At 48.9% G+C, this 17500-nt stretch overlaps 1 protein-coding gene across 1 annotated transcript in view; it reads right to left on the bottom strand.

Moving 5' to 3' along the window:
* Window positions 1-17500, bottom strand: part of LOC139551633 (metabotropic glutamate receptor 5-like) — a 77069-nt gene that overhangs the window by 42862 nt on the left and 16707 nt on the right. Inside the window, exon 5 of the mRNA XM_071362900.1 lies at window positions 15656-15905. Coding sequence (XP_071219001.1) covers window positions 15656-15905 — 250 coding nt within the window. The remainder of the gene's footprint in view (window positions 1-15655; window positions 15906-17500) is intronic.

The following is a 17500-nucleotide window of genomic DNA, read 5'->3' on the forward strand; positions in this document are numbered from 1 at the left end:
AATAATGTACAGCATGCTAGCTCAGGCCCCCTTAATAATGTACAGCATGCTAGCTCAGGCTCCCTTAATAATGTATAGCATGCTAGCTCGGGCCCCCTTAATAATGTACAGCATGCTAGCTCAGGCTCCCTTAATAATGTACAGAACGCTAGCTCAGGCCCCCTTAATAATGTACAGCATGCTAGCTCAGGCTCCTTTAATAACGTACAGAGTGCTAGTTCAGGCTCCCTTAATAACGTACAGAGTGCTAGCTCAGGCTCCCTTAATAATGTACAGAACGCTAGCTCAGGCTCCTTTAATAACGTACAGAGTGCTAGCTCAGGCTCCAACCCGGAAACCACTTCCGGGTTGGAGCGAGCGGTCGCATTCGCACTTTGGCACTTTGGTCCGCAGGTAGTATAACTTTTCATTACATTTCATTACATTTCATTATAGTTCAACGGTTTGATTTGTCTAATCTTAGCAATTTCTTCTTAGCTAGCTACATAGCCATCTTTGTATCAAAGATAATTGCGTAATTATCGTATTTCGTCGTCCTAACGCAGTCTACACTGCTATCTGCCCAGCAGCTAGCCAGCTAGCAAACGTCCGCCGTCTACCGAATAGCAGCACTGTAGCAACTATTACACTCAACTGAACGACTTGATTAGTGTAGTGTTAGCTAGCTACATAGTTGTCTTTGCTGTCTTCGTATCCAAGATAATTGTGTAGTTTAGAGTGTGTAGTTTTAGAGTGATTATCTTAATTTACCGAGGTTAGCTAGCCAGCTATTTGTCGTCCTTAACGTAGGAGACACTGCTAGCTAGCCAACAGCTAGCCAACGTCTACCGAATAGAACTTCCGCACTCAACAACCCGGTCGCACTCCGCTTCGCTCCACAGGTAGTATCACATTTTCATTTAATTTCATTACAGTACAACGGTTTGATTTGTTTGATCGTAGCTAGCTACATAGCTAGCTACATAGCCGTCTTTGTATCAAAGATAATTGTGTAGTCTAGAGCGATTTTCTAGGTTAGCTAGCCAGCTATTGTCGTTCTTTTAACGCAACGTAACGTAATCAACACTGCTAGCTAGCCAGCTAGCCCCCGAATAGCAGCACTGTAGAAACTATTACACTCAACGGAACGACTTGACTAGTGTAGTGTCAACAACGCAGCCACTGCCAGCTAGCCTACAAAGTCAACAACGCAGCCACTGCCAGCTAGCCTACTTCAGCAGTACTGTATCATCTTAATCATTTTAGTCAATAAGATTCTTGCTACGTAAGCTTAACTTTCTGAACATTCGAGACGCGTAGTCCACTTGTCATTCCAATCTCCTTTGCATTAGCGTAGTCTCTTCTGTAGCCTGTCAACTATGTGTCTGTCTATCCCTGTTCTCTCCTCTCTGCACAGACCATACAAACGCTCCACACCGCGTGGCCTTGGCCACCCTAATCTGGGGGTCCCAGCGCGCACGACCCACGTGGAGTTCCAGGTCTCCGGTAGCCTCTGGAACTGCCGATCTGCGGCCAACAAGGCAGAGTTCATCTCAGCCTATGCCTCCCTCCAGTCCCTCGACTTCTTGGCACTGACGGAAACATGGATCACCACAGATAACACTGCTACTCCTACTGCTCTCTCTTCGTCCGCCCACGTGTTCTCGCACACCCCGAGAGCTTCTGGTCAGCGGGGTGGTGGCACCGGGATCCTCATCTCTCCCAAGTGGTCATTCTCTCTTTCTCCCCTTACCCATCTGTCTATCGCCTCCTTTGAATTCCATGCTGTCACAGTTACCAGCCCTTTCAAGCTTAACATCCTTATCATTTATCGCCCTCCAGGTTCCCTCGGAGAGTTCATCAATGAGCTTGATGCCTTGATAAGCTCCTTTCCTGAGGACGGCTCACCTCTCACAGTTCTGGGCGACTTTAACCTCCCCACGTCTACCTTTGACTCATTCCTCTCTGCCTCCTTCTTTCCACTCCTCTCCTCTTTTGACCTCACCCTCTCACCTTCCCCCCCTACTCACAAGGCAGGCAATACGCTCGACCTCATCTTTACTAGATGCTGTTCTTCCACTAACCTCATTGCAACTCCCCTCCAAGTCTCCGACCACTACCTTGTATCCTTTTCCCTCTCGCTCTCATCCAACACTTCCCACACTGCCCCTACTCGGATGGTATCGCGCCGTCCCAACCTTCGCTCTCTCTCCCCCGCTACCCTCTCCTCTTCCATCCTATCATCTCTTCCCTCTGCTCAAACCTTCTCCAACCTATCTCCTGATTCTGCCTCCTCAACCCTCCTCTCCTCCCTTTCTGCATCCTTTGACTCTCTATGTCCCCTATCCTCCAGGCCGGCTCGGTCCTCCCCTCCCGCTCCGTGGCTCGACGACTCATTGCGAGCTCACAGAACAGGGCTCCGGGCAGCCGAGCGGAAATGGAGGAAAACTCGCCTCCCTGCGGACCTGGCATCCTTTCACTCCCTCCTCTCTACATTTTCCTCTTCTGTCTCTGCTGCTAAAGCCACTTTCTACCACTCTAAATTCCAAGCATCTGCCTCTAACCCTAGGAAGCTCTTTGCCACCTTCTCCTCCCTCCTGAATCCTCCTCCCCCTCCCCCCCCTCCTCCCTCTCTGCAGATGACTTCGTCAACCATTTTGAAAAGAAGGTCGACGACATCCGATCCTCGTTTGCTAAGTCAAACGACACCGCTGGTTCTGCTCACACTGCCCTACCCTGTGCTCTGACCTCTTTCTCCCCTCTCTCTCCAGATGAAATCTCGCGTCTTGTGACGGCCGGCCGCCCAACAACCTGCCCGCTTGACCCTATCCCCTCCTCTCTTCTCCAGACCATTTCCGGAGACCTTCTCCCTTACCTCACCTCGCTCATCAACTCATCCCTGACCGCTGGCTACGTCCCTTCCGTCTTCAAGAGAGCGAGAGTTGCACCCCTTCTGAAAAAACCTACACTCGATCCCTCCGATGTCAACAACTACAGACCAGTATCCCTTCTTTCTTTTCTCTCCAAAACTCTTGAACGTGCCGTCCTTGGCCAGCTCTCCCGCTATCTCTCTCAGAATGACCTTCTTGATCCAAATCAGTCAGGTTTCAAGACTAGTCATTCAACTGAGACTGCTCTTCTCTGTATCACGGAGGCGCTCCGCACTGCTAAAGCTAACTCTCTCTCCTCTGCTCTCATCCTTCTAGACCTATCGGCTGCCTTCGATACTGTGAACCATCAGATCCTCCTCTCCACCCTCTCCGAGTTGGGCATCTCCGGCGCGGCCCACGCTTGGATTGCGTCCTACCTGACAGGTCGCTCCTACCAGGTGGCGTGGCGAGAATCTGTCTCCTCACCACGTGCTCTCACCACTGGTGTCCCCCAGGGCTCTGTTCTAGGCCCTCTCCTATTCTCGCTATACACCAAGTCACTTGGCTCTGTCATAACCTCACATGGTCTCTCCTATCATTGCTATGCAGACGACACACAACTAATCTTCTCCTTTCCCCCTTCTGATGACCAGGTGGCGAATCGCATCTCTGCATGTCTGGCAGACATATCAGTGTGGATGACGGATCACCACCTCAAGCTGAACCTCGGCAAGACGGAGCTGCTCTTCCTCCCGGGGAAGGACTGCCCGTTCCATGATCTCGCCATCACGGTTGACAACTCCATTGTGTCCTCCTCCCAGAGCGCTAAGAACCTTGGCGTGATCCTGGACAACACCCTGTCGTTCTCAACTAACATCAAGGCGGTGGCCCGTTCCTGTAGGTTCATGCTCTACAACATCCGCAGAGTACGACCCTGCCTCACACAGGAAGCGGCGCAGGTCCTAATCCAGGCACTTGTCATCTCCCGTCTGGATTACTGCAACTCGCTGTTGGCTGGGCTCCCTGCCTGTGCCATTAAACCCCTACAACTCATCCAGAACGCCGCAGCCCGTCTGGTGTTCAACCTTCCCAAGTTCTCTCACGTCACCCCGCTCCTCCGCTCTCTCCACTGGCTTCCAGTTGAAGCTCGCATCCGCTACAAGACCATGGTGCTTGCCTACGGAGCTGTGAGGGGAACGGCACCTCAGTACCTCCAGGCTCTGATCAGGCCCTACACCCAAACAAGGGCACTGCGTTCATCCACCTCTGGCCTGCTCGCCTCCCTACCACTGAGGAAGTACAGTTCCCGCTCAGCCCAGTCAAAACTGTTCGCTGCTCTGGCCCCCCAATGGTGGAACAAACTCCCTCACGACGCCAGGACAGCGGAGTCAATCACCACCTTCCGGAGACACCTGAAACCCCAACTCTTTAAGGAATACCTAGGATAGGATAAAGTAATCCTTCTCACCCCCCCCCCCCCCTTAAAAGATTTAGATGCACTATTGTAAAGTGGCTGTTCCACTGGATGTCATGAGGTGAATGCACCAATTTGTAAGTCGCTCTGGATAAGAGCGTCTGCTAAATGACTTAAATGTAAATGTAAATGTTAATAATGTACAGCATGCTAGCTCAGGCTCCCTTAATAATGTACAGCATGCTAGCTCAGGCTCCCTTAATAACGTACAGAGTGCTAGCTCAGGCTCCCTTAATAATGTACAGCATGGTAGCTCAGGCTCCCTTAATAATGTACAGCATGCTAGCTCAGGGTCCCTTAATAATGTACAGCATGCTAGCTCAGGCTCCTTTAATAACGTACAGAGTGCTAGCTCAGGCTCCCTTAATAATGTACAGCATGCTAGCTCAGGCTCCTTTAATAACGTACAGAGTGCTAGCTCAGGCTCCCTTAATAATGTACAGCATGCTAGCTCAGGCTCCCTTAATAACGTACAGCATGCTAGCTCAGGCTCCCTTAATAATGTACAGCATGCTAGCTCAGGCTCCTTTAATAACGTACAGAGTGCTAGCTCAGGCTCCCTTAATAATGTACAGCATGCTAGCTCAGGCTCCCTTAATAATGTACAGAACGCTAGCTCAGGCCCCCTTAATAATGTACAGCATGCTAGCTCAGGCTCACTTAATAATGTACAGAATGCTAGCTCAGGCTCCCTTAATAATGTACAGAATGCTAGCTCAGGCTCCCTTAATAATGTACAGAATGCTAGCTCAGGCTCCCTTAATAATGTACAGAATGCTAGCTCAGTCTCCCTTAATAACGTACAGAGTGCTAGCTCAGGCTCACTTAATAATGTACAGAATGCTAGCTCAGGCCCCCTTAATAATGTACAGAAAGCTAGCTCAGGCTCCCTCTAACTTCCGGCGCCGACCGAGATGGCCGCCTCGCTTCGCGTTCCTTGGAAAATATGCAGTATTTTGTTTTTTTATGTGTTATTCCTTACATTGGTACCCCAGGTAATCTTAGGTTTCATTACATACAGTCGGGAGGAACTACTGAATATACGATTAACGTCAACTCACCATCGTTACAACCAGGAATATCACTTTCCCGAAGCGGATCCTGTGTTTTGCCTTCTACCCAATACAATGGATCTGATCCCAGCCGGCGACCCTATGCGACGCCGTAAAAGGGGCAAACGTAGCGGTCTCCTGGTCAGGCTTTGGAGACGGGCACATCGCGCTCCACTCCCTAGCATACTACTCGCCAATGTCCAGTCTCTTGACAATAAGGTTGATGAAATCCGAGCACGGGTAACATTCCAGAGAGACATCAGGGATTGTAACGTTCTCTGCTTCACGGAAACATGGCTAACTCAAGAGACGCTAACGGAGTCGGTGCAGCCAGCTGGTTTCTTCACGCATCGCGCCGACAGAAACAAGCATCTTTCTGGTAAGAAGAGGGGCGGGGGTGTATGCCTTATGATTAACGAGACGTGGTGTGATCATAACAACATACAGGAACTCAAGTCATTCTGTTCACCTGATCTAGAACTCCTCACAATCAAATGTCGACCGCATTATCTACCAAGGGAATTCTCTTCGATTATAATCACAGCCGTATATATTCCCCCTCAAGCAGACACATCGATGGCCCTGAACGAACTTTATCTGACTCTTTGTAAACTGGAAACCACACACCCTGAGGCTGCATTCATCGTAGCTGGGGATTTTAACAAGGCTAATCTAAAAACAAAACTCCCTAAATTCTATCAGCATATCGATTGTGCTACCAGGGCTGGTAAAACCTTGGATCATTGTTATACTAACTTCCGCGACGCATATAAGGCCCTCCCCCGCCCTCCTTTCGGAAAAGCTGACCACGACTCCATTTTGTTGATTCCAGCCTACAAACAGAAACTAAAACAACAAGCTCCCGCGCTCAGGTCTGTTCAGCGCTGGTCCGACCAATCTGATTCCACGCTTCAAGACTGCTTCGATCACGCGGATTTTAATATGTTCCGCATTGCGTCCAACAACAACATTGACGAATATGCTGATTCGGTGAGCGAGTTCATTAGAAAATGCATTGACGATGTCGTACCCACAGCAACGATTAAAACATTCCCAAACCAGAAACCGTGGATTGACGGCAGCATTCGCGTGAAACTGAAAGCGTGAACCACTGCTTTTAACCAGGGCAAGGTGACCGGAAACATGACCGAATACAAACAGTGTAGCTATTCTCTCCGCAAGGCAATCAAACAAGCTAAGTCCCAGTACAGAGACAAAATAGAGTCGCAATTCAACAGCTCAGACACAAGAGGTATGTGGCAGGGTCTACAGTCAATCAAGGATTACAAAAAGAAAACCAGCCCCGTCGCGGACCAGGATGTCTTGCTCCCAGACAGGCTAAATAACTTTTTTGCTCGCTTTGAGGACAATAGAGTGCCACTGACACGGCCCGCTACCAAAACCTGCGGGCTCTCCTTCACTGCAGCCGTGAGTAAAACATTTAAACATGTTAACCCTCGCAAGGCTGCAGGCCCAGTTGGCATTCCCAGCCGCGTCCTCAGAGCATGCGCAGACCAGCTGGCTGGTGTGTTTACGGACATATTCAATCAATCCTTATCCCAGTCTGCTGTTCCCACATGCTTCAAGAGGGCCACCATTGTTCCTGTTCCCAAGAAAGCTAAGGTAACTGAGCTAAACGACTACCGCCCCGTAGCACTCACTTCCATCATCATGAAGTGCTTTGAGAGACTAGTCAAGGACCATATCACCTCCACCCTACCGGACACCCTAGACCCACTCCAATTTGCTTACCGACCCAATAGGTCCACAGACGACGCAATCGCAACCACACTGCACACTGCCCTAACCCATCTGGACAAGAGGAATACCTATGTGAGAATGCTGTTCATCGACTACAGCTCAGCATTTAACACCATAGTACCCTCCAAACTCGTCATCAAGCTCGAGACCCTGGGTCTCGACCCCGCCCTGTGCAACTGGGTCCTGGACTTCCTGACGGGCCGCCCCCAGGTGGTGAGGGTAGGTAACAACATCTCCACCCCGCTGATCCTCAACACTGGGGCCCCACAAGGGTGCATTCTCAGCCCTCTCCTGTACTCCCTGTTCACCCACGACTGCGTGGCCATGCACGCCTCCAACTCAATCATCAAGTTTGCGGATGACACTACAGTGGTAGGCTTGATTACCAACAACGACGAGACGGCCTACAGGGAGGAGGTGAGGGCCCTCGGAGTGTGGTGTCAGGAAAATAACCTCACACTCAACGTCAACAAAACAAAGGAGATGATTGTGGACTTCAGGAAACAGCAGAGGGAGCAGCCCTCTATCCACATCGACGGGTCAGTAGTGGAGAAGGTGGAAAGTTTTAAGTTCCTCGATGTACACATCACGGACAAACTGAATTGGTCCACCCACACAGACAGCGTTGTGAAGAAGGCGCAGCAGCGCCTCTTCAACCTCAGGAGGCTGAAGAAATTCGGCGTGTCACCAAAAGCACTCACAAACTTCTACAGATGCACAATCGAGAGCATCCTGTCGGGCTGTATCACCGCCTGGTACGGCAACTGCTCCGCCCACAACCGTAAGGCTCTCCAGAGGGTAGTGAGGTCTGCAGAACGCATCACCGGGGGCAAACTACCTGCCCTCCAGGACACTTACACCACCCGATGTCACAGGAAGGCCATAAAGATCATCAAGGACAACAACCACCCAAGCCACTGCCTGTTCACCCCGCTATCATCCAGAAGGCGAGGTCAGTACAGGTGCATCAAAGCAGGGACCGAGAGACTGAAAAACAGCTTCTATCTCAAGGCCATCAGACTGTTAAACAGCCACCACTAACATTTAGCGGCCGCTGCCAACATACTGACTCAACTCCAGCCACTTTAATAATGGGAATTGATGGAAATTATGTAAAAATGTACCACTAGCCACTTTAAACAATGCCACTTAATATAATGTTTACATACCCTACATTACTCATCTCATATGTATATGTATATACTGTACTCTATATCATCTACTGCATCTTGCCATCTTTATGTAATACATGTATCACTAGCCACTTTAAACTATGCCACTTTATGTTTACATACCCTACATTACTCATCTCATATGTATATACCGTACTCTATACCATCTACTGCATCTTGCCTATGCCGTTCTGTACCATCACTCATTCATATATCTTTATGTACATATTCTTTATCCCTTTACACTTGTGTGTATAAGGTAGTAGTTGTGGAATTGTTAGGTTAGATTACTTGTTGGTTATTACTGCATTGTCGGAACTAGAAGCACAAGCATTTCACTACACTCGCATTAACATCTGCTAACCATGTGTATGTGACTAATAAATTTGATTTGATTTGATTTAATGTACAGAATGCTAGATCAGGCCTCAGGTGTGTGTGAGTGTGTGTGTGTATGTGTGTGTGTGTGTGTGTGTGTGTGTGTGTGTGTGTGTGTGTGTGTGTGTGTGTGTGTGTGTCTTTGGTGTGTGTGTGTGTGTGTGTGTGTGTGTGTGTGTGTGTGTGTGTGTGTGTGTGTGTGTGTGTGTGTGTGTGTGTGTGTGTGTGTGTGTGTGTGTGTGTGTGTGTGTGTGTGTGTGTCTTTGGCTGTGTGTGTGTGTGTGTGTGTGTGTGTGTGTGTGTGTGTGTGTGTGTGTGTGTGTGTGTGTGTGTGTGTGTGTGTGTGTGTGTGTGTGTGTGTGTGTGTGTGTGTGTGTGTGTGTGTGTGTGTGTGTGTGTGTGTGTGTGTGTGTGTGTGTGTGTGTGTGAATAGCAGCAAGAAGTGTCATTGAGTATAATGAGACAGACAGACAGACAGACAGACAGACAGACAGACAGACAGACAGACAGACAGACAGACAGACAGACAGACAGACAGACCCATATCTCCTCTATTATCCCATTGGCTAAGAGGCTAATGGCGCTTTGACTCAGCTACAATGTTTACCTGGACTGACTAACACTGGGCTCCACTGTACTGCCGTTTCCAGCCCAGCCATTGTAAGGCATTCTGTCTGGGCTCCACTGTACTGCCGTTTCCAGCCCAGCCATTGTAAGGCATTCTGTCTGGGCTCCACTGTACTGCCGTTTCCAGCCCAGCCATTGTGAGGCATTCTGTCTGGGCTCCACTGTTCTGCCGTTTCCAGCCCAGCCATTGTAAGGCATTCTGTCTGGGCTCCACTGTTCTGCAGTTTCCAGCCCAGCCATTGTGAGGCATTCTGTCTGGGCTCCACTGTACTGCCGTTTCCAGCCCAGCCATTGTGAGGCATTCTGTCTGGGCTCCACTGTTCTGCCGTTTCCAGCCCAGCCATTGTAAGGCATTCTGTCTGGGCTCCACTGTACTGCCGTTTCCAGCCCAGCCATTGTAAGGCATTCTGTCTGGGCTCCACTGTTCTGCCATTTCCAGCCCAGCCATTGTAAGGCATTCTGTCTGGGCTCCACTGTACTGCCGTTTCCAGCCCAGCCATTGTAAGGCATTCTGTCTGGGTGAAACTGTACTGCCGTTTCCAGCCCAGCCATTGTAAGGCATTCTGTCTGGGCTCCACTGTACTGCCGTTTCCAGCCCAGCCATTGTAAGGCATTCTGTCTGGGCTCCACTGTTCTGCCGTTTCCAGCCCAGCCATTGTAAGGCATTCTGTCTGGGCTCCACTGTACTGCCGTTTCCAGCCTAGCCATTGTAAGGCATTCTGTCTGGGCTCCACTGTACTGCCGTTTCCAGCCCAGCCATTGTAAGGCATTCTGTCTGGGCTCCACTGTACTGCCGTTTCCAGCCCAGCCATTGTAAGGCATTCTGTCTGGGCTCCACTGTACTGCCGTTTCCAGCCCAGCCATTGTGAGGCATTCTGTCTGGGCTCCACTGTACTGCAGTTTCCAGCCCAGCCATTGTAAGGCATTCTGTCTGGGCTCCACTGTACTGCAGTTTCCAGCCCAGCCATTGTAAGGCATTCTGTCTGGGCTCCACTGTACTGCAGTTTCCAGCCCAGCCATTGTAAGGCATTCTGTCTGGGCTCCACTGTACTGCAGTTTCCAGCCCAGCCATTGTAAGGCATTCTGTCTGGGCTCCACTGTACTGCAGTTTCCAGCCCAGCCATTGTAAGGCATTCTGTCTGGGCTCCACTGTTCTGCAGTTTCCAGCCCAGCCATTGTAAGGCATTCTGTCTGGGCTCCACTGTTCTGCAGTTTCCAGCCCAGCCATTGTAAGGCATTCTGTCTGGGCTCCACTGTACTGCCGTTTCCAGCCCAGCCATTGTAAGGCATTCTGTCTGGGCTCCACTGTTCTGCCGTTTCCAGCCCAGCCATTGTAAGGCATTCTCTCTGGGCTCCACTGTTCTGCCGTTTCCAGCCCAGCCATTGTGAGGCATTCTGTCTGGGCTCCACTGTTCTGCAGTTTCCAGCCCATTCATTGTAAGGCATTCTGTCTGGGCTCCACTGTTCTGCAGTTTCCAGCCCAGCCATTGTAAGGCATTCTGTCTGGGCTCCACTGTTCTGCAGTTTCCAGCCCAGCCATTGTAAGGCATTCTGTCTGGGCTCCACTGTACTGCCGTTTCCAGCCCAGCCATTGTAAGGCATTCTGTCTGGGCTCCACTGTTCTGCCGTTTCCAGCCCAGCCATTGTAAGGCATTCTGTCTGGGCTCCACTGTTCTGCAGTTTCCAGCCCAGCCATTGTGAGGCATTCTGTCTGGGCTCCACTGTACTGCCGTTTCCAGCCCAGCCATTGTGAGGCATTCTGTCTGGGCTCCACTGTTCTGCCGTTTCCAGCCCAGCCATTGTAAGGCATTCTGTCTGGGCTCCACTGTACTGCCGTTTCCAGCCCAGCCATTGTAAGGCATTCTGTCTGGGCTCCACTGTTCTGCCATTTCCAGCCCAGCCATTGTAAGGCATTCTGTCTGGGCTCCACTGTACTGCCGTTTCCAGCCCAGCCATTGTAAGGCATTCTGTCTGGGCTCCACTGTACTGCCGTTTCCAGCCCAGCCATTGTAAGGCATTCTGTCTGGGCTCCACTGTACTGCCGTTTCCAGCCCAGCCATTGTAAGGCATTCTGTCTGGGCTCCACTGTTCTGCCGTTTCCAGCCCAGCCATTGTAAGGCATTCTGTCTGGGCTCCACTGTACTGCCGTTTCCAGCCTAGCCATTGTAAGGCATTCTGTCTGGGCTCCACTGTACTGCCGTTTCCAGCCCAGCCATTGTAAGGCATTCTGTCTGGGCTCCACTGTACTGCCGTTTCCAGCCCAGCCATTGTAAGGCATTCTGTCTGGGCTCCACTGTACTGCCGTTTCCAGCCCAGCCATTGTGAGGCATTCTGTCTGGGCTCCACTGTACTGCAGTTTCCAGCCCAGCCATTGTAAGGCATTCTGTCTGGGCTCCACTGTACTGCAGTTTCCAGCCCAGCCATTGTAAGGCATTCTGTCTGGGCTCCACTGTACTGCAGTTTCCAGCCCAGCCATTGTAAGGCATTCTGTCTGGGCTCCACTGTACTGCAGTTTCCAGCCCAGCCATTGTAAGGCATTCTGTCTGGGCTCCACTGTACTGCAGTTTCCAGCCCAGCCATTGTAAGGCATTCTGTCTGGGCTCCACTGTTCTGCAGTTTCCAGCCCAGCCATTGTAAGGCATTCTGTCTGGGCTCCACTGTTCTGCAGTTTCCAGCCCAGCCATTGTAAGGCATTCTGTCTGGGCTCCACTGTACTGCCGTTTCCAGCCCAGCCATTGTAAGGCATTCTGTCTGGGCTCCACTGTTCTGCCGTTTCCAGCCCAGCCATTGTAAGGCATTCTCTCTGGGCTCCACTGTTCTGCCGTTTCCAGCCCAGCCATTGTGAGGCATTCTGTCTGGGCTCCACTGTTCTGCAGTTTCCAGCCCATTCATTGTAAGGCATTCTGTCTGGGCTCCACTGTTCTGCAGTTTCCAGCCCAGCCATTGTAAGGCATTCTGTCTGGGCTCCACTGTTCTGCAGTTTCCAGCCCAGCCATTGTAAGGCATTCTGTCTGGGCTCCACTGTACTGCCGTTTCCAGCCCAGCCATTGTAAGGCATTCTGTCTGGGCTCCACTGTTCTGCCGTTTCCAGCCCAGCCATTGTGAGGCATTCTGTCTGGGCTCCACTGTTCTGCAGTTTCCAGCCCAGCCATTGTGAGGCATTCTGTCTGGGCTCCACTGTACTGCAGTTTCCAGCCCAGCCATTGTGAGGCATTCTGTCTGGGCTCCACTGTACTGCCGTTTCCAGCCCAGCCATTGTAAGGCATTCTGTCTGGGCTCCACTGTTCTGCCGTTTCCAGCCCAGCCATTGTAAGGCATTCTGTCTGGGCTCCACTGTTCTGCCGTTTCCAGCCCAGCCATTGTAAGGCATTCTGTCTGGGCTCCACTGTTCTGCCGTTTCCAGCCCAGCCATTGTAAGGCATTCTGTCTGGGCTCCACTGTTCTGCCGTTTCCAGCCCAGCCATTGTAAGGCATTCTGTCTGGGTGAAACTGAGTCAGAACGGAGCCCTTCGTCCCACTCCCCAGTAGCAACATCAGAACACGGAGACCGTGACACCATTTTCATAAATAGATGCTTTAATTTAAATATTCAACACTACCTTAAAAATAAAGTGTTTCTAGAAAACACTGCTGATGCACAGCGCAGTGTAATATAATTATGTATGTAGTCCAAGGGCAGCGCTATGTTCAGTTTCATCAGGTTTGATTGACAGACAGCCTCTGTATGTTAGTAATGAGACGAGCCGTTATTAGAGCACCAGGGATAGAAGTGGACTGGGGAGGACGGTATCACAACCTTAAAATAAACACCTACTGGAGGAGGACAAGATTAAAAACTGGAGAAATATCTCTCTCTCTTTCTCTCTGTTCCCCTCACTCTCTGTTTCTCTCCCTCCATCCATCTCCTTCTCTCCCCCCTTCTCCCTCCATCCATCTCCTTCTCTCCCCCCTTCTCCCTCCATCCATCTCCTTCTCTCCCCCCTTCTCCCTCCATCCATCTCCTTCTCTCCCCCCTTCTCCCTCCCTCCTTCTCCCTGCCTCCCCCCTTCTCCCTCCCTCCCCTCCCTCTCCCCCTCCCTCTCCCCCCCTCTCTCCCCCTCCTTCTCCCTGCCTCCCCCCCTTCTCCCTACCTCCCTCCCTCCCCCATCTCCCCCCCCTCCCTCCCCCTTCTCCCTCCCTCCTTCTCCCTGCCTCCCCACTTCTCCCTCCCTCTCTCCCTCTCTCCCCCCTTCTTCCTCCCTCCCTCCCTGCCTCCCCCCTTCTCCCTCCCCTCCCTCTCTCCCTCTCTCCCCCCTTCTCCCTCCCTCCCCTCCCTCTCTCCCCCCTTCTCCCTCCCTCCCCTCCCTCTCTCCCCCCTCCCCCCCTCCCCCCTTCTCCCTCTCCCTGCCCTCCACTCTCTTTCTAACTCACTAGTTCTATGAATAGCGGTGTGTAATTTGTAATGGCCTGGAGGCAGAATTCATGAAAAGCTATTTTTCCAGCTATTAGGGAATTTGTAATCTTAGAGAAAGTTATATTTTTAGGAATGGATCAGGGATGTATTCATAATCCTGTATAAATATATCAGAGATGGATTAATAATCCTGTATGAGTGGATCAGGGATGGTTGAATAATCCTGTATGAATGGACTCGTGATGGATTAATAATCCTATATGAATGGATCAAGGATGGATTAATAATCCTGTATAAATATATCAGAGATGGATTAATAATCCTGTATGAATGGACTCGTGATGGATTAATAATCCTGTATGAATGGATCAGGGATGGATTAATAATCCTGTATGAATGGATCAGGGATGGATTAATAATCCTGTATGAATGGATCAGGGATGGATTAATAATCCTGTATGAATGGATCAGGGACGGATTAATAATCCTGTATAAATATATCAGAGATGGATTAATAATCCTGTATAAATATATCAGAGATGGATTAGTAATCCTGTATGAATGGACTCGTGATGGATTAATAATCCTATATGAATGGATCAGGGATGGATTAATAATCCTGTATGAATGGAAGATTAGGGATGGTTGAATAATCCAGTATGAACGGATCAGGGATGGATTAATAATCCTGTATGAATGGATCGGGGACGGATTAATAATCCTGTATGAATGGATCAGGGACGGATTAATAATATGAAAACCATCATTATCTATCCACTGCTTCTGCCTTTTCGAAAAGACAGAGACCGCGACTCATCTTCAGAAGGCTAGACAAGCGGAAACGCTGTACTGAAAGCCTCCGTCATCGGGGGATACACAAACACCACAGCTTTTCTTGACACAATGAACATCCCTGCATCTGTTGATCTAAACAGTGTCATGACGGTTTATGTCACCTGTTATGTCCTTGTTATGACGCTGTATGTTGTCCCATGCGAAGTCCCTATGAATTAAAGCAGTGTGATTTACCTGGTGAGAGAAGTTGTACCTCAGCGTCAAGGACGGATGACAGGGTGGTGATGATGATGATGGTGGTGACGGTGATGAAGATGAAGCCAATGCCAGTAACCATGGAAACAGCCTCTGCGATGCAACTGGAGATGTAAATAGATGATGCAATTATGAAAACACGCACGCACGCACGCACGCACGCACGCACGCACGCACGCACGCACGCACGCACGCACACACACACACACACACACACACACACACACACACACACACACACACACACACACACACACACACACACACACACACAAGCACACACACACACACACACAAGCACACCACAGCCAGCTGATTAGTTGTAGGGTATTTTATTTATATGTAATTCTTATTTTACCAGATAAGTTGACTGAGAACACAGTTTCATTTACAGCTACGACCTGGGGAATAGTTACAGCGGAGAGGAGGAGAGGAGGGGGATGAATGAGCCAATTTGAAGCTTGGGATGATACAGTGGTCATGATGGTATGAGGGCCAGATTGGGAGTTTATCCAGGACACTGGGGTTAACACCACTACTCTTACGATAAGTACCTTGGGATCTTCAGTGACCACAGAGTCAGGAGAGCAGGAACAGAAAGAGGTGGGAGAACCCAGATTCACGTCAAACAGTAAACAAACAGTACAACAAACAAACAAACAAACAGAAAACATTGGGCATGCGCCTTACGGTGTGTGTGTGTGTGTGTGTGTGTGTGTGTGTGTGTGTGTGTGTGTGTGTGTGTGTGTGTGTGTGTGTGTGTGTGTGTGTGTGTGTGTGTGTGTGTGTGTGTGTGTGTGTGTGTGTGTGTGTGTGTGTGTGTGTGTGTGTGTGTGTGTGTGTGTGTGTTCGTGCGTGCGTGCGTGCGTGTGTGTGTGCATCTCTCTCTCTCCACTCACCTCCCCACTAGTAGGAACTCCCCCACTAGATGTTTCCGTCTCATTGCCATCAGTATGCCCCGTACAGTCATGCCCTCGCAGAAGCACGCCACCACCCGAGCCTTGGGCAGGTGTCCTCTCAGCTTCTCCAGCAGCTTGTCAAAGTTGTGCTCTCCTGCGTTGCTGTAGATCTTATCCGAGTGAGCTATACAGATCCCCTCTCTAGCTGCCAGTTCCTTAAAGGCTTCCATACCACTCTCACCATAGTTACCTATAGACAGAGACATTCATAACAGAGACATTCACAACAGAAACATTATAGACAGAGACATTCATAACAGAAACATTATAGACAGAGACATTCATAACAGAAACATTATAGACAGAGACATTCATAACAGAAACATTATAGACAGAGACATTCACAACAGAAACATTATAGACAGAGACATTCACAACAGAGACATTATAGACAGAGACATTCACAACAGAAACATTATAGACAGAGACATTCATAACAGAAACATTATAGACAGAGACATTCATAACAGAAACATTATAGACAGAGACATTCATAACAGAAACATTATAGACAGAGACATTCACAACAGAAACATTATAGACAGAGACATTCACAACAGAAACATTACAGACAGAGACATTCACAACAGAAACATTATAGACAGAGACATTCATAACAGAAACATTATAGACAGAGACATTCATAACAGAAACATTATAGACAGAGACATTCACAACAGAAACATTATAGACAGAGACATTCATAACAGAAACATTACAGACAGAGACATTCACAACAGAAACATTATAGACAGAGACATTCATAACAGAAACATTATAGACAGAGACATTCACAACATAAACATTACAGACAGAGACATTCATAACAGAAACATTATAGACAGAGACATTCATAACAGAAACATTATAGACAGAGACATTCACAACAGAAACATTATAGACAGAGACATTCATAACAGAAACATTATAGACAGAGACATTCATAACAGAAACATTACAGACAGAGACATTCACAACAGAAACATTATAGACAGAGACATTCATAACAGAAACATTACAGACAGTAATATCTTATAGTATGTGGGGTAGTGTAGTGTTACACTTCCACCCTCCAACCCCTAGGCGGCAGCATCAACTGAGTCTATGTGCTGTGTTGGCCAAGCCTTGATAATGGCATCAGGTCAAAGACCAATCAAAGCGTCTGCTGATTTTTGGTTTGTAATCTTTCGTTTCTGGCCTGTTGCGTTATCTCTGTGAGAAGTTTTCTTTGTGTATATCCACTACCGGTCAAACGTTTTAGAACATCTACTCATTCAAGGGTTTTTCTTTATTTTTTACTATTTTCTACATTGTAGAATAATAGTGAAGACATCAACACTATGAAATAACACATATTGAATCATGTCGTAACCAAAAAAGTGTTAAACAAATGAAAATATATTTTATATTTGAGATTCTTCAAATAGCCACCCTTTGACTTGATGACAGCTTTGCACACTGTTGGCATTCTCTCAACCAGCTTTACCTGGAATGTATTTCAATAAACAGTTGTGCCTTCTTAAAAGTTAATTTGTGGCATTTTTTTCATTCTTAATGCGTTTGAGCCAATCAGTTGTTTTGTGAAAAAGTAGGGGTGGCATACAGAAGATAGCCCTATTTGGCAAAAGACCAACAAAAAAAAGACAAGTTCCAGACTACATAGCTAGGCCTAAGACCCCTAGACATAATGAGTCAGGTTACAGACAATGTAGCTAGGACCCCTAGACATAATGAGTCAGGTTACAGACTATGTAGCTAGGACCCCTAGACATAATGAGTCAGGTT

The sequence above is a fragment of the Salvelinus alpinus genome, chromosome 24, assembly GCF_045679555.1.
Source record: "Salvelinus alpinus chromosome 24, SLU_Salpinus.1, whole genome shotgun sequence".
NCBI classification, from domain to species: domain Eukaryota; kingdom Metazoa; phylum Chordata; class Actinopteri; order Salmoniformes; family Salmonidae; genus Salvelinus; species Salvelinus alpinus.